Source organism: Cygnus atratus, chromosome 22 (genome assembly GCF_013377495.2).
Source record: "Cygnus atratus isolate AKBS03 ecotype Queensland, Australia chromosome 22, CAtr_DNAZoo_HiC_assembly, whole genome shotgun sequence".
NCBI classification, from domain to species: Eukaryota; Metazoa; Chordata; class Aves; order Anseriformes; family Anatidae; genus Cygnus; species Cygnus atratus.
This window is the reverse complement of record NC_066383.1, coordinates 5,573,815-5,601,761: the sequence shown is the minus strand read 5'-3', so window position 1 is coordinate 5,601,761 and position 27,947 is coordinate 5,573,815. Positions and strand designations below refer to the sequence as shown.

The 27,947-nt window shown below is 44.6% G+C and overlaps 1 protein-coding gene across 2 annotated transcripts in view; it reads right to left on the bottom strand.

Annotated features, from left to right (window-relative positions):
- Positions 1 to 1,991: 1,991 nt before the first annotated feature.
- Positions 1,992 to 27,947, bottom strand: part of SIK2 (salt inducible kinase 2) — a 49,698-nt gene continuing 23,742 nt past the window's right edge. Inside the window, exons 5-15 of one of the 2 annotated variants that reach the window (XM_035555730.1) lie at positions 21,270 to 21,394; positions 19,078 to 19,201; positions 16,809 to 17,029; positions 15,229 to 15,381; positions 13,455 to 13,619; positions 10,403 to 10,631; positions 9,406 to 9,690; positions 9,141 to 9,304; positions 7,949 to 8,062; positions 7,149 to 7,240; positions 1,992 to 5,832 (exon numbers count right to left, since the gene is read on the bottom strand). In XM_035555730.1, coding sequence (XP_035411623.1) covers positions 5,235 to 5,832; positions 7,149 to 7,240; positions 7,949 to 8,062; positions 9,141 to 9,304; positions 9,406 to 9,690; positions 10,403 to 10,631; positions 13,455 to 13,619; positions 15,229 to 15,381; positions 16,809 to 17,029; positions 19,078 to 19,201; positions 21,270 to 21,394 — 2,270 coding nt within the window. In that variant the 3' untranslated portion in view covers positions 1,992 to 5,234. The remainder of the gene's footprint in view (positions 5,833 to 7,148; positions 7,241 to 7,948; positions 8,063 to 9,140; positions 9,305 to 9,405; positions 9,691 to 10,402; positions 10,632 to 13,454; positions 13,620 to 15,228; positions 15,382 to 16,808; positions 17,030 to 19,077; positions 19,202 to 21,269; positions 21,395 to 27,947) is intronic. The other variant, XM_035555731.1, reaches the window with a different exon arrangement.

Genomic DNA, 27,947 nt, shown 5'->3' with positions numbered 1-27,947 from the left:
CGCTGCTGCTTTGCTCTATACCAAAGGACTCAGGGATGCTTTCCAAGGCTTATCTTAAATATGTTCAGGACGCTGGGGGAAGGTAAGCAGAGGCTGAAGCTTGCACCCACACAAGTCTTAGGCACGACCTTCAGACGAAGAGGTCTGAGGATACACCTCACTGTTCAGTTCAGTCTGCCAAAGCCCAAACAGCACGAGTGACGTGTGAGCATTCTGCTCGCACCCCGTGCGTAAGTTGTGCCGTGGTCGGCTGCTGCCCCGTGCGTGTTGTGTTCCCCTGGCAGCCCGGCTGCTGCTGGTCCATCTGCCAGGGGACTTAACTGAGCGGTGTCAGCCAGGCAGCGCTGAAAAGGAGAGCGCTGCTGGCCCGCAGCCCGGCAGAGAAACGCTGCGCTCTGCAACTTTGCACGGGGTTTAAAGGCTGTGACCTAGTCTGTAAGTCAGAACTTATCCCGGCGAGGGGGAGGGCTTCCTCCTGGCTCCGCTGGGATAAGGAGGGCTTAGCCTTTGTGTTTCGGGGGGAGAGAGGCTTCCAGACACCTCGAGAGGTTGGCCGAGGCAACCCCTCGAGGTGTCACCTTCTCTGATTTTGCGCTGACTGCTAGCAGCAAATGAGCGTGTACGGAAAGCACATCCTATTTCTTCTGTCCTGCCGTGGCGCTGCCGGAGGAGGAGTGACAGCCCCGGTCCCTGCAGCTTGACTCATCCTCCTATCTCCGGCTGACGTCCCTGGGCAAGCGGGGCACGCAGATACCACGCTTCACCCTTCTGCCTTGGCTCATCACCCCAGACTCTATCAGGAGATTTAGGAGACAGCGGGGAGTAGAGTAGATGGGAAAGCAGCCCCAGCAGATGCAGTGAGCGTATCGACCTCGGGTAGCCCGAGCTGTAGTCTCAGGACTTCTTGGCACTCGTGATTCACGGCAGCGTGGAGGCCGATCAGTCGGTCAGTACCGCTACAAACAAAAACCCCAAATCTGGTGCCAAGTGTTCTGTGTCCCCGTGCGTCACACCAAGAACTGCTGCCTTCAGCTGCAGCTGTTCACGGCCAGTTACAGTTGAGGTCACTGCACAAAGGCGACGGGGACAGCAGGGTTTGTGGGAAGATAGGTCGATTTGCTGGGCTCTAAGCTCATTTCTGTTCAAAGAATCTCTGAGCATTGTGCATTTCTTATTGAAGAAAGCCTGGGGGTCATAAGGATGATGTTAGAGTTATAAAGGAGAGAATTATTGAGATTTTTTCACATATCCACACTTGTATGATCTTTCCTGGCATGTAACTCCTGTTGCAGTCCTATGCAAGAAGCTGTGATGGAATGTTTTCCCTGCTTCAGGTATCTTCTTGCTTCTGATGCTCCCTCTATGAAGAGCACGGCATTTTGCTTTCCCCCAGAGCCCCTTCTGGAGCTGCCCATTCTTTCTGTAAACGTGAACTTTCTACCTAAATTATCAGAGAACTTTTGTGGTTCAATGTTTTGTTTTACCTCAACAGTGGTGTAGTGCTTCAAGCAAAAGAATAAGATGAAGTTTTTGCTGCTGTTGCTTGTAGTTCTGGAGTGAAAAATCTTTTCTAAGAGGAAAGTCCCAGATTGTCCTAGGCTAAGTCCAAGTAAGCCTCTTACACCTTAGATCAAGGTGAAAGGCTTCAAGGAAAGTAGCGAATGGGATGCAACTCATAAAGAGCTGTCTTGTATTCTGAGTGGGGGCGTACTCCTAAAGCACAGGACCGATTTCATGGCAGAGCAGGCAGTAAAGAAATGCAGTTATTTTTTGTGAGACTATTAGAATGCTTTCTCCATTTGCCTTGAGAATCTTGTGGTGTCAACTGCCCTGTGCGCGTTACAGCGATAGGAAACCAACTTCAGTCAGAGAAGCCAGCCTTGGCAGCATTTTCTCTCTGTGATTTGCAGCTTGGGTTGCCAGAGAGGAACGAGCTGCCGCGTAATGCATAAAGAGGCTGCTAAAGAACACAGGGCTGCAGAGGCTGTGTTAGCTCACCACGTATTTAAAAATGAAATGTACATATTCTTTATTTTGTATTAATACACTGTAATTGCTTTACAGAGTCCAGCATACCAGTTGCATGTAAATACTACAGATGAACTTGCCAAACTGGAGCTCACAATACTAGTGCATTTATCCCAAAGCAGAGACTAAACCCTCTAACTCCTTAAAAAAATACATTAAAGAACGTACCACACACACACATATATTGCACTTTTCTCCATATGAAATTTTTTACCCCAAATACATCACACCAAAGTCTCTTCAAAGGAGCCTGTAATACGAGATAATAAAGCTAAGAATTACTCTAACAGTAGTGTACGCGGTCCTCTAATGTTAGACGTAACAGACTGGAACAAAAGAGCCACTTCAAAGTAGCGTGAATACGAAGTGGTGCCCAGTGGATCCTCTGCTCTATTAGAAGGCATTAGAAGCCTTTTATTCTAATTGGCTTAAAGGAAATTACGTGTGATGTGAAATAGGCTCTTGGTCGAGGGAAAGAGTCTAAACTACATTCGAAAACTGTCGCTTCCCCCTTTCCAGCACTGCCAGGCTCAAAGGAGCTGAGACGACTTGGCACGTTCTGACAAGTGAATCAGTTAATTCAGAATTATTTCTCTTTGCGTCCTGAAATGGAGGTGATGGTGGGGCTGGACAGGGAGGGAAGTGGTCTCGGTCAGGGCAGTAACCCAGCTCCTGGCGCAGAGCTGGGCCCGTCGCTGCAGCTGTGTCCCGGTCGCGTTTTGGCTTTGTAGTTCCTCGAGCACTCGTCTGATCTTAGAATCACGGAAAGGGTAAATTTTGTTATTCTCTGAGACTGCCAAGGAGTGAAAGGACAGGACTTGTGGTTGCCTCCTTTTCTCTTGTGCAGTAGTGAAACGCCTGGTCTGTGGTGGTACCGTGTGCTTCAGCTGGTCCCCGGCCCTTTGCTAGTCACCTGGGGGGCCGTGGGGGTGTCTGTGTGCCACAGCTACTGACCCTGTCAGAAAAGGGGTTTACTGTGGGAATTCCCTTCCTAAGGAAATTTGTCTATCTCAGCTACTTAAACTAGAGCTTTCCAGCCCTCTTTATCTTGCATCTAATAAGCAATCAGTGTGTGGATGGGATCCCTGCTCTTTAAACTTCCCTTTGCTGATGCCTTGAGAATCACTTCGCTAGCCGAGGTAGAAGCTGAGCACTCCTGGATTGAATCCAGCCGCACAGCTGGACCAGAGCCTGCAATACTCCTGAAGTCCTCCTAGCCTCCGCTTAACTGGGGTCTTATTGCTGTAAATGCTGGCTGATTTTTCACCTTTCTGGCGAAGGAAAAGAGAGCAGCTTTGAGAACTCCTTTTTCTAGCTAGGTAAGATCTCTGATTTGACACGCGCACAGAAGACCCAATGGATCAGAACTACTTTTAGTTTTTTTTCTTCTGGTGCCTGCTGAACCCAGTGCTTTGCTATGGCATCTAGAACACTAAAATATTTGTCTATCTATTTTAAGTCACTACATGCCCTGAACACCCAAACTTTGTGGTTGGTGACTACGCCTTCTTTATTCGTAGTGTCCAGGACCTTAACTCCCCAAACTTAATACTGGAGAAACTTTCCAGCAAATAGTGGTGTTTTCTATGTAAGCTATCAGCACGGTTTCTCCACCATTCTTTGTGCTTTAATGAATCTGCAATTGTGCTTTAAGTTTGCTCAGAAAAGGGCTGAACTGTCTAGCTGTGAGCCTCATCTTACAGGCTGATAGACAATAGCCCACAAGATTTCGAGACCTGAGACAAAACCCTTATTACAGAGATCTGAACTTCCTGCAGATTCCTGAACAATCCTCCTATGACTGACGTTTTGTGATGGAAAGTTCTGGGGACACAACTGCTTGTTGAGTTTCGTATTCGTTGAAATGGTTGATACATCAACAGTTTGTGATGCTAAATATTGCTGTAATACTTTCAATGTTATATATACACAAACAATCAAAACACTAACGAAGTTAAACATTATGTTCCACATGGTGGAACGTGTGCTCTGAAGGGACTTTGGCTGTAGCAAGGATATAAATGGGGTATTGTCTACTTTCTTCAGAAAAAAAGCATATAGTCTGATAAAGAACCGAAAAAGGCACAGCACTATCACTTCACAGGGGTTTTTTTTTTAAGCTCATTGTTTTTATCCTTAAGTTCTAAAACCCTAAATAATTGTCCAAATATACAAAGCTCAATAAACCACCAGCAACACATACTGCAAACTCAAAACACAGTTTGTTTGCTTGTTTTTCAAATGCCGCAGAAGGACAGATGGATCCTCTCCAGTGATCAGAACTTCTCCCAGACCAAGCCCTCCAGGAAGGCCTGTCTGCAAAAAGGGGTGATTGCAAACGCCACCCCGGTGGATTTTTTTTGATGTCACTGGCTACAGCTCTTGATTTTCTCATGGTACTTCTCCCCCCCTCTCTGTTAGCTAATCCTTTATCTTTCAGGTTCCTGAGCCCCACCCCGAGGTCTCTACAAATCACCGTGGTGCCCTGCGTCAGTTCCAGGTATCTTTTGACAAAGTCAGTATGTCACTTAGCAAAGATCCAGAAGCTTCCCTTAGTGAACAATTAAAATTTCCTTGTCCGGCTTGGGAAATAACTGCTCACTGGCTAGCAGGAGGAAGCGCAGGCTCCTGCGATGCCTGCTGGTCTCCCGCTTACCGTGGAGGAGTCGCAGCTCAGAAGCTTAACCAGCAATTGGATGCCGAAGTGCAACTTCCCTTGAAATCCACCTTACGCTACTGTTTCAAGGGTATGACAGTTGCCATCAGCTCAGACCCAAATCTAGTCTGAATTTCAATGAAAACTATTGCTTTTATTGCCAAAAAGTAGAATGCAATATGCATTCCTTCTCCTTTCTCCTAGTGAATGCTAGATGAATGCTGCCAGACTATCCTTTTTATTTTTTTCCTTTTGGAAGGGACCATTTCCTTCCTTTAAAACTCACTTTTTTTTCCCTCTCCTTCTATGCAAACTGGTTCTTTATGGGACCAAACTGCACTGCCTCTTCTCTAGCCCCAGCCACTAGCAAGAGGAGCTAGTGGCCAAACCCTTCTAGCCATCTCCTGCCTTTTTTTTTTCCCAGTCAGGTGGATTTTTAACTCCCCTGTTGCTTCAAGGGTTGAAAACTTTTGGGTTGGAACAAAAACAAAAATTCACATGCTTCTCCATTTGTCCCGTCTTCCACTCTGATGTTAGACACCCCGGGGTATTAATTCACCAGGACGTAGCCGCTGTGCTGGGGGTCTACAGTCTCCATCATTTCGCAGTCAAAGAGCCCGGGCAATTCTGAGAGGGTTAACGGGTCGTAGTTTGTCTGGGGCTCGTGAGATGCGGAGCTGCTCGGGCTGTCGGGCAGCGCTGCGCTGCTCTGCTGTGCTGGCTCCAGGGAATACTGGCACTGCTCGGGGAAGTCTGGCTCGGAAGAGGTGACAACGGGCAGCTCACAAGTCTGGTAGGAATATTGTAAGGGCTGGGGCGGCTGCTGCACCTGGATGGGTGCCGACAACCGCGACGAGCTGGTGATCTGGGAGGGCGGCAGCGGCTCCAGCTGCACCTTCGGATAGTGGCTGAGGAAGGGGTCGTATTGCATTCCTTCCGAGGAAGGCTCCAGCACGGGGCTCAGGGGCTGCTGCAAACTGAACGGGGCCGACTGCTGCTGCTGGGCTGGCGGCGGCGGCTGCTGCTCCTCCTGGCATGACAGTGGCATTTGGCTTGCCCTTGGGTAGGAGCTCTCGGCTATCTGCATCTGGTTGAAATAGGCCTGCAGCTGGGACTGCTTCTGCAGAAAGAGTCGCTTCTGATGCAACCTGAATCAAGGACACGAACAGCAATTATTTTTGCCCTTTGAAGTGTCAAGGCACTGGCACGAGTGCTGCGTGCTAGTCACTCAAACAGTTCCAGCAGGAAAAGTCCTGGGCACTCTTGCTTATTTATTGAAATCTACTCTGGGGAGCTGAAGAGTCGAGCGTCTGTGGCTACCAAGGGAAGAGAGCAAAGCCTCCCTCCCCCATACTCCTTTTCTCCTCCCCGTGAAGCCTTATGAAGCTCCATGGTTTTGACCCTTTACAAACAAGAATTTCCAACACAGTGCCAGGTGACACAGCTACCTTTGACAAATTCCTGCGACAGGACAAAGGGGAGGTCTCCTGCCAGCCAATTCCCAAAGCATGCAGAAATAGGAAACTGAGTACTGCCGCGTGCCGACACCATTCACAAAAGGAATCTGTTCTTTCTCAGCTTAGGCAGACCTCCTCTTCTTGAAGGAATATACCAAGGTGCTCTGAATGCTGTCAGTTGTGTCAGTTAAGGTCTTGATTAGAATTAATCAGTTGTCACGAGTGACCGTAATTCTAGATTACAGTCAAGTCCTCAGTGTTTTAGTTTTATAAAGCATGCAACTAGGTTGTTGTTTTCCTTTCTCTTTCTGCGATTCTTCTGTGGAACTCATGGATAATAGCTGTGGTTAGTATCTGTCTTGCTTGCTTGTTTAATGACTACTAAATGATGTGTTCATAAGGAGCCAACAGCCCTTTAACGTGGCAATTAAAATCTAGTCTGCTGTAATACAGACACGTATCAAGGCACACTTGCAATCTATTTACCCCCTTAAGTTATTTTACTTTACTGTAACTTTTTCAAAGAAGCATCACTTCTGACCTTTCAGTGACAAGAAAAACTTGATTCACTTTTTGTGTTCTTTACAGTAAAACTGATGGACCATGGGAACAAGACAGGAAATTCCTAAACGAGTGCAGGTGGAAAACCATGAGCCACGTTCTGACTTAGCATAAATACTGCAACATGTAATGAGTAGGGGGGATGAGGCAGAAAATGAATACAACAGTGTAACTGCTAGAGTAGCTTTCTCTATGCTTCCAGTTGTCCATTAGCAGTAAACGAAGCATGCAGGCAGCTGCAGTCTACCTGCACCGTAGCAGCATTAGCTGACAAAGAGCCTGTAGCACAGCACTTTGTAAACTCATGGCAGGATTGTTGTCCCTCTTTAAGAAAAGAACTGTGACATTACAAATTTTAAAGTGAAGCCTTCCTTCTCAAAGACTTCCTAAACCAAGACTGTCTCAGTTCTTCCATTACTCATCTGCATAGTTAGAAAGCTTCTTACCTGTGCTCCTGTAACTGCTGTTCCAGACTCCGGGGCAATTCTTTGCAGTACAGCTGGCAAGTATTCTGAGCTTTTGATAGCAGAGTGGGTTTCTGCAAGAGAAGCGGTGCTGTTGTAAATTATATTTGTTTTAACGCATCCATCCAGAAAGCAAGCGAATGACAGTTGCCTCCCCTTATGATGGTTTAAGTGACCACCTCCACTTCCAGAAGCTGTCACTAGAGCTGTCTAAAACCACCGTCACTACTGCTTACTGACTTCTGCTCTTGGGTTGTACAGCATCTTTGCATGAGGGACTTACACAATACCATCTACAGAAAGATTTCTTCCCAAGTGAAAGAGAAGCTGTGCTGGAAAAAAGTTTGGTTTTAATAAACTCAAACTATGTGAAAAATGGTTTAAAAAAAAAAAAAAGAGGGGCGAGCAGAGAAGAGGGAAGAAAAGCAGCAAGCCCCTGGGGGTCAGAAGTGGGGCAGATGCTCCTCAGATCCTGATGCATGCCCCTTATGGGGCGCAACACAGATAATATGTATTCACTAGCGGTTACCTCAAATTGCTTTAATAGCACTGTACAGTAACAGAGTAGGAAAACAGCAGCGATACAGTACGCATTTGGCATAATTAGGGTCAGCATCTGACAAAAGACAAACACAGCATAATTTCAAATTCAGCTGTTCTCTGCTAATTTAGCCTTTGACTGATTTTTTTTTTTTTCTTGAGGAGAATAACAAGAGCTGAAGGGCTGGGCTGCTGTGTAGCAGCAGCGTCTGGCTTAATGCAGCGGAGGGGAGGCATGGTACCTGGAGCCTGTGCTGTAAGAACTGGGTTTCTAAGCTCTGCCGTCTGGATAATAATGGGGGATGTGCACCACTAGGGAAAGCAGATGCAGCCTCCTGCTGCTGAGATGTTTCCTCCTGCAGAGAGAAGAGGAAGAATTTTCATCCCCAGAAAAAGCTTTTCTGCCTCAAGCCTTTCTTTAAGGATTTTCCCCTGCCAGAGGTTCCACAGCTGCCGTGTGAAGTGGGTCTGTGGCGTCACTCACAGCTTTCCCTCCATGGTGCGGAGCCTAAATTACAAAGCTTTGAACTATCTGTGCTGCAAAACGCTACGGGTTTACATCTGTATGCAAAACATTATATATATTATGTATTTTGTGACTTGCCTCCCTCTGAAACACCAACAGTACTGAGTTAGCACTGCCCAACCTCTGCGTGTGCTTTTGTGCCGCTGTGGCTTTGCATTCAGTTTTGTAGCTGTGAAAAGCTTTCCAGTGGTGGAAAGGATAAGCACAGAGCAGCATCTCCAGCAAGGAGGAGTGCTGAAATGGGAGGGGAGTCAACTGTTGTCGAGAGGATACCATGAGCACTGCAGGATGTTTACATCAAGTGGGAGATTCTCGTGAAAACATCACAACTTTGTGGCTGCCAGAGTGAAGTTTTGCAGCAAACAGGCAGACAGAAATGGATCTGGAGCTGTAAGAATAGCAGCCTTAATCTGGAACATTAGGTGCTTACAGTGCCTGCGTGCTGCTTACTTATTTTATTCATGGGGTCTAACAAAGTCATTATTCCCGTTTCCTGCAACCTGCTCCATTCCAAACAAGTAATTAGGGAAATGGTAGAAGCTATTTAGTATTTCACTATACAAATCAGGCTAACCGTTATCTCTCAGCTTTTGCACTTCTTAGTTACAGCCGGCCGATTCCAACACAGAAAGGTGTTAGTTGGGCCTTGTTAAATCTAAAGCAACATTCAATTAAAAGCAAGAACAGACCATTGGACTCAGAGTCCACGAGATAGCCTTGTTAGCTTTCCATAAGGATACAAAGGCTAACCTGCCCAGTCTCCGTTCTGCAAGAGCCAGAAAGGAGAGGAGGGAACCTGATCTGTAAAATAGCCCTTCTCAGATCTCCAGAACACCTTATCCTCTCTTTGTCTGTCCCAGAGCATTAGCACCTGAAAGGCCGAGCTGATTTCTTTTTGGTGTCGGTACCTGCGGAGGGCTGTTGACGAGGTCCTGCAGCTGGGTGGCGGCTGATGTCAGGGCAGGTTCTTCTTCCGATCCCATCTGTTCGTACAGCAGCTGGACTTTGTTCAGTTCCAGGATTCCTTTGGTTCGGGCCAGATTCTGGAGGTGCTGTCTGAATGCTACAATTCCTGTACAAGAGTTGAGCAGAACCCCTTGTCAGAAAATCGGTTAACGTGAGATGAGCTGCGCAACAGCCAGGGTGCCGTGGTGCATGCAGCACATTTGTTACCTTGGGTGAGGGACGTGTCCGAAGCCCTGCGCCCCTCTCGGAAGCTGACGGGAGAGCGGTTGTGGGTCTCTCGCTTTTGGGAGGTGAGCGCCTGCATGGCCGGGTTAGCAGGTCTCAGGCCGATGAATGGTGGCGCCATCCTGGGTGCTGGCTGGGTGGTGAGCACCACTTCCTTCAAGGAAGGGGTGTCCTCCAGGTAGCTGACGTCTCTCTGAATGGAGCCCATGTCATACTCCGAATCAATGCTGCCCAGAGATGAGTTCTCATCCAATGAGTAGACCTTCCCTGTGACAAAAAGCACAAAAGCCAGAATAGGAGAGTGCAGCAGTGCTTTAGCAAGGCAGAAGTGCCACAGACTTGAGCTACTCCTGCCAACAGTGTCTCCAGTGACTGTCTTGGATGAAGCGAAACAAAAAAATAAGTTTCATAAAATAATTGTAACTTAACACTTGCAGTACTGGATTTTATTCATGTATTTTTTTACTGCAGGTTTTTACGTTATTGCAGCATTAAGACACCATGCAGGTGATGTTCACCGTTCAGTGCTTTTTGTAGGTGATTCTGACAAGATTATAGCTTGAGCTGCTAGGCTGGGTCACCTTGCTGGTTTTGGGATACCCAAGAATCCAGAGGGTTTTGTTTTCCCCTGTCCTCTCCCAGCATGTCTTTAGGGGATGAAGGATTTGGCTTGTTCTTTCTCACATAACTAAATGTCCCCAGCTTGAAAGACTTCACCAGTTGCTGTTGGTACATGGCCATAGCCGGCTGTTTTAATTGTGGCTTTGATTTTACACTACCTGTACAGCACATTTGGGGTTGTTTTTCTTTTTCTTTTGCTTTTTCCTGTGGCCTTTCTAACAAATGCGAAGTGAAAAACCCAAGAGACTCTGTCTTGTGCTTGTCACTTTAAAAAGCCAGTGTTTTTCCTCCTGGGCTTATTAGATTGCATACTGAGAGCAGGAAATGGGCTTTGAGATGTCTGTGCTGACTTCCGTACCTGTGCCTGGCACCATCACCAGCTGGTTGGTAACTTCTGCCAGAGTGTGACGTCTCTTCCCACAGCGAGCTGCTTGGAGGGCTGCAAATGCCTGTGCAGGGTCATCCTCTGACTCGCCTTCTGTCTCTATCCCTTCGTCGATAGACGTTTCCATCATGCTGGTAGGCAGTGACTGGCAGCCCTTCCTCATCACCATGGGAGGTACGGGATCTAGCAGGCAGCCATTTACCTAAATGTCACGAGGAGAAGACGGACAGCTTTCAATTACTTGCACACGGCATCAGCCCAAGTGTAGGAAATCTCTGCCTACCAGGTAGGCTGAAGGCAGCCTGGTCATTTAAATGCATGAACTTCCCCATAACCTGCTGAGTTAAGTAAGACTTGCTAAGAACTGCACAAGACAAAGGAACCCTTCCAGGTGGTATCACCACTGACATTCTCTTGGTACTTGAATCCCTAACTCTAAACACTCTTATTTGCCCAGCACTGTGTTCTCCAGGGCTGTTCTTTCTTGTTTAAAACAAACAAAAACAAAACAACAAACCAACTTTGCCAGCTCAGTCAAATACAAATATTTACAGAATGTACGAGATTATTCCCCTTACTATATTTATCTTGCTCAAATAAGGACTATGCAAAGAAGTAGTCTTGTATTTAATTCACTAGTGTTCTTGCAGAACTGCCGAGATGTCTTCAAGAATAATACAATAAACGCACCCTTTCCAGCAGGAGTCCATTGGACTTAAACTGCTCTTCCACATAGAGAGGCTGTGGAATCCCCTTCCTTGGATTCACTCAATTCTGAGCAGTGTCATCTAGTTTTGATGTCAGCCCTGCTTTTAGTGACAGGTTGGACGAGATGGCCTTCAGACCTACCTTTCCAATCTGAAATACTCCTAGAATTTTATTTCTATGTTTACTCTGTTTTTATACTCCTGATTTAGCATAAAACTCCACTGCTCCAGGTGATTTTATGTAAAACTGTTGATGAACCATTCCCTGATTTTCTTTAGCCAAGATCTCTGGTATTTCCAAGACTGGTGTATTTGGAAAAGAAGATTCACTGCCTTAACAGTGGCTGTTAACAAAGGATCCTAGCAGCAGCCTATATTGCAGTATTCTGGGGAAGCATTTAAAACAGTATTGAGCAATGCTATCAAAATTCTGAGCTTCAGTATAGCAATGATATTGGCACAGGAAAATTCTGGATCTGGTGCCCCTATTTTAAATTAATGTATTTTATCTTTCAGCTTAATTTCTTGCACACTTTCCTTTCCATTTGTGACTTTCCCATTCAAATGCCTTCTACTCACATGGCAGCAAAAGCACTGGAAAGAATATTTAGTGAACTGCTAAAAGGGAAAGCTGAGCACGCGTGCAGCCAGCTCTTTACAGTTTACCATGGCACATGGACCAGAGCCTGGAAGTTTTAGCAGCTATGGTCTGTAATACTCAGACACTGAAATATTCCCGAGTCAGCTGTGATTTGACATCTCCCCTGTAGTCACCATTTACTGATTTTACTCTGGACAAACTGAATCTATAAAAGCACGAAAGCAAAGGAGGATACAAAATAAAGTTTGAAATGTTAACTTCCAAATCTCTTTGAACCACTTTTTGGTTTCCAGCTACAAGGGACCACACAAGCTGTTACTTACAACAGCGATGAGATCCAGGGCCGCACTCTTAGTGTCAGAAACTAACCACTAAATGACAAATAAAACTTTCAAAATGGTAAGTGTGAAATCAAAATCCTGTCTGGCAGCAGGCAGAATACAACATGCTAAAATGAAAGCTATAATATGATGTGATAGGAGAGAGAACAATAAAAGTTTCACGGGAATAATACATTTCATAAAAATAGTTCTCATAAGCAATTTCCCCTTCCTCACAAATGCTCCTGAGTTTTATCCCCGCTGCCACCTCCCATGCACTTCACTTGGTCTTTGCTGCCCTGCAGAGAGTTGTCACCGAGCTCAGAGCCGGATGGCAAAAAGCATCAGCCCGAAGCTCCCTTCGGAGAGCCGCAGCTGTAACCCTACATTTGTACGGCTGCGGAGCCATCACGTCCCATTACGTGAGCTCAGCTCAGGCTGGTAACTGGGAGGTGTGGGAAGCCTACACCAAGTCTTCCCGTCTGATTACAGGAAACAAAACCCATTAGATGGGACTGCAATCTGACAGGTCTCTAGAGGAGAGTTTACAGGCAGTCCTAGTTACAGGAATGGCCTAGCTGCGAACCGTGACCGCCTACTTGAGATGCTGCCGCTCTGATAGTTCCTGACAGTCCGCAGGTCCTGCAGGCTATTTACCATTCAACACAAAAATTAATAAAATGTAACTCTTTTGGCTGGCTTATTATGAAATCGGTAGATAATGACTTTTGAGTGTAGTATTTTTATAGCTTTAGCTGGCAAGGGCAGCACATGTTCCATTGCATCCCCCTGTTCTCATTTTTCTGAGTTTTTGGATGAGCAGCTGGGCAGGTTCCTCCCGATTTTCAGCACGAAGAGCGCTCAGGGAGTTAGAGCAGAGGCCAGCCGTCAGTTTTGGAGGGTTAGCTGCAGTTTTAAATTGAAGGAGGGTAGATTTAGATTGGATATAAGAAGGAAATTTTTTACGCTGAGGATGGTGAGGCAGTGGAACAGGCTGCCCAGAGAAACTGTGGATCTTTGGAGGTGTTCAAGGGCAGGCTGGACGGGGGTTTCAGCAACCTGATCTACTGAAAGATATCTACAGACTAAAAGGTCCCTTAAGAGGTCCCTTCCACCCAAACCGTTCTGTGGTTAAAAGACACAGGAGAGATACTGAGGTCAAGGAACTGACGTGGGTTTGGATTAGCAAAGGTTCTGGCCTCGACTCCAGCTCTGTGCTAGGATGACCAACGTCATTCTTCCCCGTCAGCAAAGGAAGCGATCTTCCTTCAGTTGTTCACCTAGAGACATTACCGCTGGCTGGGCTTTTGCTAGGCAGTAATTCAACAAGCAGCAATCTTGTTTTAGTTTGACTAAATTTTGACACAACAGTAGGGTTCTTTTATGCTTTTAGGTACCTTTGGTGTCTCAACTCTTTCTTCTTCCATAAATGCTGTCTCTGTCTGGCAGTTGGAGGGAGGGAACGAAAAGGTTTCTGCTCCCGAAGCTGGGGGAAGTCCTGGAGACCGCAGCAACCTCGCATTTTGTGAACGCAGGTTCACTGGTGGCACCACAGTTTGTGCCTAAAAGATGAAAAAACTCCAAAAACTGAACAATTTTAGGTAGAAAACAGCATGCAAAGTCACAATTAGACAATACCCATCCCATCAAAAATGAGATGTTTTTCCCACAGAAAACCCAGTCTTAGTACAATAAAGACCCAGTTTCTGGACCTTTTCTCTTCCTCCTTGCTCCTCATTCCTATTCACCTGCTTTTAATACATCTTATTATTATTATTTTTTTTGTCCTGTCTCTTTGTATCATTAGAACTACTCTCTAAGAAAATAGCTGGTTTTAATCTCTGTCAGCCAGATTATTCCTGGACTTAGGTTTTCACAGTTGAAGTGGTTTGGCTTCCACTTCAGCAGAATGCGAAACCAAATAATGCCTTGCTGCCTTAAGCAAAAAAGGAGCAGCATGGTTGTGATTTCTCCTGGAAGCGGAATCCGGGCCCTTGTTCCATGCGGCAGCAATACCGTACCTAAGAGGCTGTGAACTTGGGAGAATATTTACTTGAGCCCACGATAATCTGAGTCATCTTAGGCCAAGTCTTTTGAAGAGGTCAAGTCTTTCATGTTTCCAGTGAGGCATTAAAAGGAATCAAAAGCTGTACAACGTCTGTGTATCTTAATGAAACAAAAGAACGCAAAAAAAAAAATCTGAGAATTATTGGAATAAGACACAATAAACTGTACGTGACCTTTCTTTCTGATGGAAACTACTAGGGAAGAAGCCGACTGAATAGCCGTAGAGCCTGTGCTGAATCAGTCAGTATAATTAGAGAGGATGCTAAGTGGACAGCCTGCTGCAATGGATGGGCTGGCACCAGATGTAAGGAGCACCCAGAATTGCTCTTGATAAAACACACATGACATCCTTAAGACCTAAATCAATTAGTCATCCCGATGGCTCCGTGGTCGATGCACATGGAGGTTTTGCAGCCATGCTGTGAGATCTCCTGCAAAATCGGGCTCTTGCTGGGTAGCAGGAGTAAAAAGTGGTGCAAGTTTTGGCAGAAATGACATTATTTAGGGACGTATCTATGAATCTTGAGTGACTCAGAGTCTCACAGCAGCGATACTCGTATTTTCTACATAGATATCACGGTGATTTGGCATCTTAACCTGATAGATTGATCCTAATATTTTCTCTTGGGTACCTCTTTCCTATTCTTTGCTATGCTTCATTTCAAGGGAGATAGAAAGTGTATCTAGAAAACAGCAGGGGAGAAAGTGATTTTATTTTCAACAGGTCCCTTTAGGGTACCTATGTTTAATAACACTGAGTTGAGCCTGCATGCTTCTAGCCCCATGCTAGCAGAGCTCTCCATAAATTCAACGTCTTGTTTGTCGATCACATTAAAGATACTCCAAGTGTTGCGCAGTCTCCAGAACCTGTATTTCTCTAACACTTTAACCACTGACTTCCCAGCAAAAGTTTTGAAATTCTCAAAAACTGAAGTTCTGACAGGAGCCAAACGTAAAAAAATCTTTCCAAAATGATGCTGCAAGTCTACATCCTATAGAAATCAGAAAATAGCAGTGACTTCTAAGTGAATGTAGAAACAATTTCAAAAGAAAATAATGTCTTGCACAGCCTTAAGCCCACCTCTGCTCAGAAAGAGACCTCACCTTGGCTACGGTCTGCTCAGCAATGGTGCTTGGGCGGCGCTGGCGAGCATCAAGTCTCTGCTCCACAGGGAAGCTACTTCGATGGGATTTGAGTCTCTCCACTAACAAGTAATAGATAGCAGCAAAGTGGTTGTAGCTCTTGTTCTGCAGAGACTGGAAAAGAAAAGCACAAGAGTTGGTGTGCAGCCAAATGTGTGTTATCTTTTCTGTTCTGTGAGACAAGGAATAAGACAGAGTTGTCAACTAGGAAAAAAAAAAAAAGATATTTAAGAGGTGGTGGGGTGGGCAAACTCTGTAGCAGTTCTGAATTGAGAAAATTTCAACCCAGAGCGCCAGGCAACAAAAAGCATCAGCCTTGGTTCAGTGGCCCCTGTAAGTCACCAGAGCTTGTAGTTCACATTCAGGGCTGTTCTGAGCCCCCAGAATTTGAACCTGGAGAAGAGACTGATCTCTGGGACCTCCTGAATATACTTGGCCTTTCCAAATCACTTGAAGCAGCAGGGAACTGAGCCTCTGCAAAGCAGAGAAAACAGCGTCTGCTGGCAGGAAGTGCTCAAACGTAACCTCCACGCTGGTTAAAAATATCAGCCAGTCCAGAGGAAATGATTGTGTTGACTCCACGGGGAGTCTTTCAGCATTTACAGTTGGTAAGCAGCATGATTTGGGATTGGAGGGAGACATTTAACTGCTCAGTACTTTTATGCTCCTTTTTGAATTTCATTTCCCAACCTCTTAGAAGCTCAAAATGAATTTAATTTCATCTCTGATTTTCCCTCCTCTCTCTCCCTTTGACAAGTAACAGTTTATCCATCCTTATTCCTACTCTTCTGCTTAAAATCCAACTCGGCTAACAAATCTCTACAAATAACCAACCGTAAGCCGCAGCAAGTGTCACCACCCTAACAGAAAGTCCTACAAGGCTACCATTTTGTACATAGTGCACACTGTATTTCCATGCATCCCCTTGCCTAATGCAATTGCAACATCAATTTTTTTTAAATGCATGCTTGTTTAGATGGAAGTCAATGGTTCATGTGCTAAAAGAACAGTACGGAGCCCTGGGATGTGGAAGCAGAATGCATTATTCTCTCCCATGGGTTCTACTTTGGATTCCTGACACAGAGGAGGATCTTGCCTCCCACAGTGCCGCCCTTTCAGCAGACTTGCTTTCCTCTGATGGGCAAAGAAAGCCTTGGACTGGACTAGCTGTTTGTGGCCAGCCAGAATGAGGTACACAGGTGAAATTGTCTGGGGGGCCATCACACAGCTGGTTTGCCTGCGTAACACAGACACCTCGCCCTGCCAGGGCTGGTCTTTAGGAAATTTTCTAGAGGGATGACTCTCCCTCACCAGCCTGCTGGCACAAACCAAGACATCAGCAGGACAGGAAGGAAGCAGCACAGCATTGTAAAATGCTTCCTTTTTCTAGGGTCTGACCTAGTAAAATATACCACCAGTTTTGATTTTTCTAAGTGTTGGAATGAAGAATGCTGCGAGGAGCTCAGGTAATAGGTTCCAGCCATCGAGACAGAGCAGGAGCCCTCCCACCAGGGACAGATAACCCTTGGAGTGTGTTTTACCTCGATGGTTTTCTGCTGGTCTATCCCCAGGCTGTGCATGAGCCGCAGAACCTGCTCGTTGTACTCTCCGATGGAGGGCTCGTTCTCCTGGCCCGGTGGGTAAAGAACGGGTCTCTGGGCAGGAACCTCTACAAGCATCCACTTGTGCTCTTTAATGTGAGCAATCGTCAGCCGTTTGGATGGGTCTAGGACCAACATTCGCCTGATGAGATGCTCGCACTCTGTCGGGAAGAACACCACGTTACCCACCTGCCTGCAGAGCTTCACCTGACACCCACCAAACAGGTCACAACAGGAAGCTGCCGAGCCTCTGTGCTAAAAACATTTCCTGGAGGCTAAAACCATCTTTCAAAACAAGATTAGAAGTCACACCTAAAATGACAAAAACTCAACTACTTTAAATCCCCGCAGGGCTTCAAGAAATGTGCAGATGTAGACCTTAGGAGCACGGTTAGGTGGTAGACTCAACAGTTCTAGGTTAAAGGGTGGACTAGATATCTTAGAAGTCTTTTCCAACCTGAAGGATCCAATGAGTACACCTACACAGCCCCTGCACAAGGGTAATGGTAATATTTAATACCTCTTTGAAGCCACTTGTGCTTTTCTAAGTACAGTGCCACCATTAACTGATAAAGCTTCAAAACTCCTCCGTGAATTGTGTGTGTGGACTAATTCGCATTCTCCCCTAGCAGTCTGAAATAGCTTGTCCAGGCTTATGGGGGAAGGGATTGGCAAAGCTGCACTTCAAATCTGGATTATTATTATTTTTTATTTTAATTTTGTTTTAAATTTCCACACCAGTAGTCACAAAAACAAAGGTAAAAGTAACACCTCTGTGGCTTTGAATAGCAGACGGTGACTACGACAGCAGGTTTATCTGTTTTAATTCTAGGAACAAAGCACAGTGAGTGCTTTAGGTGGCTGAATAATTCTGAATATACCAGGCCATTGCTACTTTCTGACTACTACACATTGGACAGGGTTAAAAACATCACTTCAGTGCAGTTGCCATGAGTCAGGCCATTCAGGTAGTTCTGACAAATAGTTTAGAGAGAGATTTCTGGCTATTTATTCCTGTTGACCTCTTTCGGTTTCAATGTTTTGCTACCAGGCACACCCTTCCCCACTCCCTGCAGCGCCGTGTGAGCAGCAAGGGGAGCAGCAAAGCTGGAAGTGAAAGAGCAGATCTGCGCTGCAGGCACAGCGAGGACAGCAACTTGCACCGAAGTACCTGGATCGAGCTCGTGTACTTATGTCAGCAAAGTCATAGACACAAACACAGCTCAGCACACGCTGCAAAATGTGCCAGGAAGCTGAAGGCTTGCTGTGGTGCCATAATTGCACTGCTAAAAGCAACCGAGTGCTGAGCTAACTAGCTCAGCTATAGCTACTCTGTAGTGGCTATTTTGAGACGCAGCCAGGAAGAAAAAGGGGAGGAACAGAATGTTTTGCACCACAGAACCCTGAACAACAGGCCTGAAAACTTATTTTTAATTCCCTTAAAAACAAAAAAAAAATCATGGAAAGGAGTGTACTGAAAAGGGGGATTTGATTCAGGAAAGCTGTTATAAAGTACTCAGGTTTTAGACCCTTTAACATAGGGAAGCTGAAGGACATCGTCAAGCCCTGTGCAAAAATGGCCCCGTTTGTTCTTGTCTGAACAGGCACGAGGGAGAGTGAAACCCAGCAGACGAGGCAATTAAGCAAGGCAGAGATCTGATAGTCTCTTTGTCACGTGTGGGAGTGCCAGATACATGACTCTGAGAGCCTGGCATATGAATTGGTCGCGCACTTCTTTGCTTCTGTTTAGCAGACACTCAAAAATCAGGAGACACCCAATGCACAACTTCGGTAGAGCAGCCACACTGCTCCCAGTGGATTTTCTATACGAATTAAAATGTTAGTGGCCTTGCAGAATGAAATTGAATTGCTACACAAATGTGCCTCTCCCCCTGTACCCCTGTATTTCCGGTCATTGTAGGATGAGAGGTCCTCCACCTTCCATTTTAGATCTCTCCTTGCCCTTGGGCAAGCTACACTGCGGTCTCTAGGAAAGACGGGCTGGTTTCTGTACCTAGCAGCAGCAGCCTGATTGCAGAGGTATACAACTCATCTAGGCTTATTTGTGTTTCTTAGCAAAATGAAAAATAGTCTGCCATACTGTAATCTGGTGGGCAGGTGCACCACCCTTCACTGTATTGCAGCAGAGAGTATTCTAGAATTTATTCAAGGTTTCCTATAATAAGAGTGGGAGAGGACAAATTGTTACCTTCTGACATAAAATAAGGTATCCTGAACCTTCCTTCCAGAACTCGTTGCCTCAGGATGGGGAGCGTTGGCCCATCAAAAGGTAATGCTCCACAGACCAAAACATAAAGAACTACACCCATGCTCTGTAAAAAAAGAGAATATTCATTTCATTTTTCAAGCTACCTGCAAGGTTGTTGAGCTTGGTTAGCTAAATCCTGTCACAGAGAAAAATTAAATTATGTTCTGCAGAAACAGGAAATTTATACAAAAAGGAGTAATATTTCTGGAGATCCCTAGACATTAGGAACTGTCAGCTAACCCCAGATGGGGAGGCTGGCAGTACCTCGTGCTGATAAGCAGGTAAGGTGAAATGTAAAGTGTTAGAGACTGGCTCTAGCAGGATGCTCCACGCATGTGACTGAGGGGTACCTGCAAAGTGAGCCCCCACTTCAGGTGACAATTAGAGACCATTAATCTGAACGTTGTTCAAACAAAAGCAAACCTCAAGCAGCCACTCAAAATAAGAAATTGTAACCTTTCACGTTTACCAGCTTGCAAAACCTGGGTAAGAGGCACGCTGGTAACTTCACCAACAGTCAGCTTCAGGGGAACACCACCTAATGACTCTGCCTTGCTGCGTACAGTGCTGAGCACGAGGGATTATGCAAAATGAGCAAAAGGAGACAATCTGGGCAATAGCTCTCATCCAACTGCCAGACTCATTTTTTAAAGTATGCAAGTTAATTGGCATTGCAAGTGGAAATAGTCTTGCAGTATAGGCCAAAAAAAATACAGCGCCACACTAGATGAAATAACCACAGCAGATGAAATAACCACACCAAGCCCTCATGCCATCAGCTGGCACAGAGAGTCACAGCACTGGATTTCTCCAGGGGGAAAAAGCAAGTATTTAATATTCACCTTAAAACCTTTTAAGTACACAGAGATTTTAAAATCAAATATGTATTTTAAAAAGTCATTTCCTTCCTTACCCCGACAAAATTTGAACTGGGGATTGCTGCATTCCTCCTGCCAGCTTAGCACTTGCAGCAGACCTATTCTGTGACTGGATGTCGCAAAAGAAATACAGAGTCCTTATCTCAGAAGATAAGTGAAGAAGATAATGGGTGTTATCTTACCCATAAGTGCACGTGTGCTTCTCTTTGTAGCACTTTTATTCCGTTCATGATTTAGGATCTAATGTATTTAAAGAAATATTTACCAAAGCTTGGAGATTCACTTTTGCCATTCAAACAGGGCCTGTGCTGCTTAAAAGAATAATGGAGCTGAGGTCTGCTGTAGGTTTATGTGCCAGTTACTACAGGTTTATATATATATGTGTGTGTGTGATATACAACAGATAGATGCATACACACATATGCCCATAAAAGCACAGTGTTTATTTGTTGACTAGAATAACTTAAATTAGGTTAGCAGCTGAAAGGTGACTTATCGTGCACTGTCCTGTTGTGTACCAGGCTCTGACGAAAATGTCAGCGTGCGTGTTGTGAAATGTATAATGTTATCACTGCAAACCTAATGCCAGATCAGAGACTGCCAACTTGCACTGTCTCTGCTTGTTTCAGAATATGAATCTGTCACTGTAAGTACCAGAATACTGAAATTATAAAAAAAAAAAAGAAATGTAAAGCAAACTGACAATGCACAAAGGGTACAGAGAACCTCTTCAGTTCATTTCAGTCCCTTTTCCATTGCACAAGAATGTGGTTGCTCTCTCTGTCCTCTTCCACAGAGTAGTACACATGAACACACAGATTCAAAACCATGCAGCTGCTTGCACTACAAATGTTTGTGGCACAACTGTGGCTGAGGAAAGCAGTCATCATCTCTACCGTGTTTCAGTTGCTCAGAGTCAAGAACTTACAAGCCTTACAGGTTCAATTCAAACTTAATACAGAAGATCCTAAATGCACCAAAACAGTGAAGTGCATGCATTCAGTCCAGGCAGCTTTTGGAGGAGGTACAGTTTTTCCTCTGGTGTGCTTACGTAGACCTACAACGTACATTTAATAGCCACCTGGATGGGTAACTTCAATTTAATTTAGTGTTAAGAAGCATTTTATGACAGTCAAGAAATGAAGCCAAAGAAGAACAGCTTGTCTGCAAATTAAGAAAACTCAGAGGTAAAACTTTGTTCCAACCTTCCCAAAGTTGACTTGAATCCATATAAAAAAAAAAGAATAACGATACCCAGATATCCAGCTGGGGTCCCTCGTATTGCTGTCCTTCAAAGACTTCTGGGGCTGCGTATGGTGGGCTTCCACACCATGTTGTCAGAGGCTCGCCACTCTTATAGAAATTTCCAAATCCAAAATCTGTTGAGAAATTAAGGGGAAAGTCATTCCAAACTCCAGTTGCACAACAAACCGAATAATTATATGCATGGGCTGGGCCTGGAAACTCACCGTCATTCACGAAAGGCTCTATCACAAATCTATTTATGATTACTCCCACTGAAAGCATTTATCAGGATGCTGAATGTCCTATACAGCTATTTTCACGACAACTGCATGATTATTACAATACTCTGCAAAACTTCACAACCTGCAGGAACTTTGAGTAAACTTCTACCAGTTTGCTAAATCCCAGTTTAGAAACAGCTATCACTAAAATTCAACGAGCTGACAATCACACATACATATGAGCTTATTTACTTGCCAAGAGATATCTGAGATTCAGTACTGCATCTGAGACTTCTTGAGTTTTCTTTAGGTGCTCTCTAGCCTTGAACAAACAACAAATAATGACAACAAAAGCATCGATCCTGGAGAAGGGAGGAGGGTACTCTGCCAAAAGCAACAAACATGGGAAAACACGCAGCCTTCTGCTAGGGAGGAAGCTCTGCTCCTGGGATTGTCTACAGCCCCTTCATTCTCCAAGTGAAACTTACCATTTTACAACTGAGCTGTTCTTTTAAAGGGCTTTTTATGGCTTAAGATGGAACCAGACTTTGGGACTTTGGTATTAGTCACAATGGGTAATAATCCAGTAATGAAGAGTGAAATGACAGCCACTACTAAACAGAGGGGTGAATTCAGAAACGAGTCTGATGCAAATTTTTCAGCTTCACTGCATGTTTTTTTTACTAGAACAAAACAGCAACAACAACAGTATTGAGGAAACTTGCTTAGTGACTTATCTAAAGCTGATTTTTTTCAAACTGCAGGATTCCAGGTGGGTATTACCGTTCCCTGGTGGCCAATCTGTAGCTCTCTTGCCATTCACTTCACCTTTATTGGTGTCTTAGAGATCTTCACAGCCCAGACCTTCCAGTTCCTCTTATTTCCTGCTATCCCTCTCGCTTCCTTTGCTTGGTTCAGACATCATTTGCGTCGGCATTCTTTATTCTGTTTCCTAATAGTCCCGCATAGATCCCTTGCAGATAGCCATTCTGAACATGCTCCTTCAGTAATACTACTCAGAATTAACATACATGGCTCCACTTATTCATCAGTCTTCTGCAATAAAAGCAACCGAAGCACTATGTTAGGGTAGACCTGGTCACGCCACGAACCAAAATCCTGGCTCCGCTCAAGTCTAGCAGTTTTCTCGTGGATTTCAGGGAAGCCAGCACCTCTCCCTGTTGCTCCCAGCAGCACTGCTGAGTCCTCTATTCCACTTGTGCTGCGGGCCACTCTCTGTGACAACAAACGCTGTTAATACTAAAACAAAGGAAACAGATTTGATAACAAGGACAAATACTCTTTGGATTTAAGACTTTCAGGCAAACCTGCTTCAATTCACTAACAAGTCAGCTGCATCTCCAAGGGAAATAGAGAACGGAGCATCAGCGTGTGACGCGCAAAGACCACCAAGCACAGTGACACTGCTGCTGTTCAGCGCTGGTTTGCTCCTGGGTGAAGGAGCTTTAGCTGCTCTGCTACTTTTTGCATGCTGGAGCAAAGCAGGCAGTAGGTTACAAGTTGCTTTGTGTTTCTTTTCTGAAGTGATAATGCTTTTACCCTTGGAGCTCCCCAGGCTCCTGCAGAGTAATGCTGGTGTGACTCGAGGAATCCTGTAAAAGCCAGCAGTGCTGATGTACAGCAATCAGGCTGTTGATTTAGGCCTATCAACCCCCGAATACCTCAGAGGTATGTTATTACAATGCTGATCAGCAGATAGCAGTGCTGATAACCGCTGTGGTTACCAGACACCGTAGAGGTGCTGCTGGTCCAACCTCCTTTACTGCTGTTTGCATGGGTTGTGTTACGCAGAGGGAAGGGCCTGGCTCCCGTTGTACGTCCTGAGCTATAAACCATGAGACAGCCCTCGGAATCAAAGCAACACAGAGATATTAAACAGAAAAACTCTCCAGGCTTAGGTAAAGCTAACCTGTAATTGTTGTGGAGGAGCAGTGTGGAAAGGGAATCGTACCCTTCTGTTTAACTTCACAAAGGTATTTGGTTGCTTTCCTAGCAGAAGGACAAGAGCTCCAGCAGTTCATTTAACAGAACTCCTGCAGCGTACATCAAAAAGTGAACACAGGCAGAAGAGGCAGATTCAGGAACACCAAAACTGAAGAGGCTTTAAGAGCAATTCTTCTGCCTGTCGAGATTTTCCTTAGCGTGTAACACGGTATAGGCTCCTTTTCCAACTGCATCCATGGGCAAGACATACCACCTACTGCCAGAGCACCTACACGCGAGCTGCAGGAATGTTTTTGCCCTTTGAGACTTTTGCTCTCTGGCAAATTTGGTTACAGCCAAGCAACAGGTTCTAAAGGTATCTGAGTCACATACAAAACAGCATGATCTCACAGGCCTTTTGGCTGTTGTCATTAATTCTTTTAACTGTGAATTCACTAATGATTTCAGCAAGACATCTACATGGCTTGGGAAGAGATCCCAAGTCTTTTTGTACCACAGGTAAATTCTTACGACAAAGACTTCCCCTTTAATGCCTTCCTCACCTCTGCTTCCTTACCGCATTGCACTGCGAGTCTCCATTGTGTTGAAAAGAACCACTAATCTAAGTAGGATATATTTTTAGTTGTTTCTAATGAAATGCACTAATTAGGAAGAATAGAGGAATTATGGAGAGCCAGGACTATGCATCCAACCAGCTCTCAGGATGGAAATCTCTACAGTGGGTAACACACACCGTAAGGTGATAGGAACAGTCACTATTGCATTTAACAGTTATATTCCCGGGGGCATCCAGAATACAAACCAGCCTTCTCTCCACACCTTGTGCTGGTGATCCATTTGATTTAGGTAAGCAGCTGGTAACTGTAGATCAGCCACAGTTACACACACATAATTCATGTCTTTCTGTCCTCATTATGCTACTCCTCTTTCTAAAGCTCCCTTGTAGTAATCCTGAAGGAACAGCTCCATAGAGCAATGCACATCTAACCTCACCAACACCGCTTCTCAGCGTTGTTCTTCCATAGTAAATGCATCTTCAAAAACATTCTGCAACATGTGATCATAACATCATCAGATAGCCTTGTCAGCCTCCATTTGAGACTAGAACCGTTAAGTCTGATCCGACATCAGACCTGCTCAAGTGGTACTAGGGACATATAAGGAGCTGCAGTCCAAAGCTTTAGTTTGGAAGAAACACATCATGAGAATCTGCTGGAAGGAAGATGATGATTAGAGTCTTCAGACCTAAGCAAAGTGCTTGGATAAAGGGACTCTGGGGCATGCATAACTTTGAAACTGTTAGATTTAATGATGTATCTTACCCTGTTTGACTTAGTATCATCTCCTAGGTCAGCAGAGCAGCATTTGGTGGATTGATTACTTTAAAAGTCTAAAAAAAAAATTTGATGGCTTTCTATAAGGCAAACTCTAGTTCAAATACAAATGATTGAGCTTGCTGGCCGCAGTGATTGATTCAATTCCATCAATTGAATCAATTGATTCAATCAGATCCTTGTCAGGATCTGATCAATCAGTCACACCAGCTCCTCAGGGATTTAGGATTTGTGTAGCTGCGTGCTGACTGCTAATGACCATCATTTTTGAGATGATGTGGGACACTCCCATCCCTCACCCATTTTTGCACTACTAACAATCAGACTGGACATTTAAAACACAAATATTTAAGCTTCATATTCCCATTTAACCCAATGTTAAATTAAAATTAACCCTAAATTTAACCTTAACATAAAATAGTGTTCCAGATAATTAACATTTGTTACAAGAGCCCATCTTATGTTACTGCAAAGACCTGTTCCAGGTGAAACTCTCAAGAGAGTACAATCTCCAGCGTCAGTCCAAGGTCACTGTACTGGCTCAAAGCCCGAAAATCAGACACCCGGCGTCACAGCAGTGAACTTTTAGGACCTGGCCATCATCAGAGAGCCCCAGTGCCTATCCGTGAGAAGGCTCCAATGCCAGAAGCCGTCTGAAGGTCAGACCACACGGGAGATCCATAACAGCCAGCGTCATGCTCTGCAAGCACGCCGAAGGCCCCACAGTTGCATGAACCGTTACGCAATGGCACCCTGGCGTGCCACCACGATCCAGAGGTGCAAACGGCCAAGGTCAGCTCAGACTCCAAATCCACACAGGAACCACTAAAAGTAATGTTCATGCCATCCTTCCTTTTATTTTCTCCTCCAGTTCTGAAACAACTGCAACTTAAGTCGCAGTAGCAGAGGGAGCAACAACAGAATCTCCTAAAACAAATAAAATCCCCCAATTGTGTGTCACCTGCCTTCTTCTTATCGCACCCAGACTTTTGTTTATTCTCTTTGAGGAGACTTTTCTTCATACATCATTGGCTTGGCAACCTTGACAATACTTCGGGAGACATGAAGCAATTTCTTCTCTCAGAAGCGTTCTGCCATCTGTGTAGGTGTCATTAGATCTGATCTCTCCCTTATCTCGAGTTCGTCAGGTTTTCAACATCCTCTAAGCACTGCAGATAAATATCAGTCTTATCTCTGAACTGCAGCTCCTACTCAGGTGCCACCCTCCTAAGTCTCTGTACCAGCTTCACAAGTAGGTGTACGTGTATTTGTAAACACAGCTACAGGAAGCGTGACCTGCCTGGAAATACACGAGATTTCAGCTCCTAAGAAAGGGAAACTTTTTGCCTATCCAGACTGGATTTCACGTTAGGTTTCTGGTAAATGTGAACATGTGGAAGCCACTTCAGGAAGAAAAATAAACAAATCTCAACAGCAAAAGACAGAACAAAGTCTCTAAGTATGACTGGTCAGTATTAGAGGAGCTGCAGGTTTATGTTATAATTGGGATTTTTGCTTTTTGCCGTTATCTTTACATGCTTAATTTCGTAACACGATAGTTTTCTTTACAATTACCGTAAGTAGCTCAAGAGCAAGGACGTCTTACAACTTACTGGCACTGTCCTTGCAAGGCTGCAACCTTCTGCTCCCTTCCTGAGCAACAAATCACAGAATTTAATGCCATAAAGACAGCGCTTGTCTAGTGCAACAGCAGCGGTCTGCTTCCATCTGATGGTCTGGTGATGGCAAAGATGATTAAGTTTTACTAGCCAAACCCACAAATGAAAGGTCTATAAATTGATACTAGAAGAAGGCAAGGGTGCGCTCTATACAGGCTCCAATAAAACAATACTGGCTGCTGGGGTTCAGGGAAATGAGTACAAGGGCAGCAGGCTGCAAAAAGCGGCCAGCTTTGTGTACTCTCCCCGTCGCTGCCAGATGGATCTGAGCCAGTAGGGAATTTCCTCACGAGTCTGTGCACCTTGCCTAGAAGTGTACGTCTTACAACCTGGCAAACGGTTCCTTTACGCTGTCTTTGATCTGCAGCTCTGTAACTTCAATTTCTTGCCTTTTTTCAAGGGCAGAGAACACTAGTATCCTTCAGTTTGAAGTTTTTGCTGAAGAAATAGCATGCATCAACAATTAAAAGTACAGTAAAAGCCAGGTACCTATTAATTTGTGCTGTAAGTTTTCATGTGACATAAAACTTAAAAACACAGTGATGCATATTTCAGCAATTTGCTCTTATCTTTAGAAATCCAATTACATTCTATTGTTAGACAAAATAATTACCTGTGCAGGGAGATCAGCATTATTTGCTAGGGTACATAAATTATTACGGTTACCTCCTTTTGTTTCCATCATACTTTCCACACTTGTTTCTTCCAATTACGTTAAACCATTTTTTTAGGACCTCAAGAATTAATAGGATCCATTAAAGCCATTTCAAAGAAGAAGTTAAAGGTTTAGATAGGATACTGGATGCTCGATCCATTGGGCTTCCTCAGTGTTTAATTACTGCACTGTCAGTGTGGTTGTCCCACTTTTTGAAGTGTTAGAGCGGCCAGGATTCAATTAAGGACAAAACAATCATTAGCCTCTCTTTTTCTCCCCCCTACCTTGTTTCTGCTTTGCAATTGCTGATCTACCGCAGTCATTCTGGATCAAAGGTAATCGTTTTTAACTTAAGAACAGTGTTACTGTTTCTCATTCCAGAGAAATGAATTTTAAGAACATTACTGTCATTTAAAGGAAAATATGCCAGCCCTCCACAAAACATATGCCAGCCACGGAAATCTAAAAGGACTGGAATTGGACTTGTTACCAGAGGACTGAGATTATATAATGGAGTGATCTTTATCTTCTTAACATTTGCCTGAATCTGCACGTTAAAAAAATACAATCATTTACGGCATTGTGTTCAGCTGAATAAACTCCATGTTTGTGCAATCTGCAAATACTGCCTCTCAACATTTGGGGCATTTTGTTTCTCAATCTCATCACCCTCTTTAGAATAATCTTGAATTTAGAAGGTATAATTTTTTGCACATACATCATTCAAATGGAATCTGTTTTCCCGTTAAAAATGGAAGCAGAGTAAGATTTCAGACCAGTTTGCAATTTGAGAAACAGAAGCTCCCTGCCAGAGCCACTGCAACTTCTGCTGT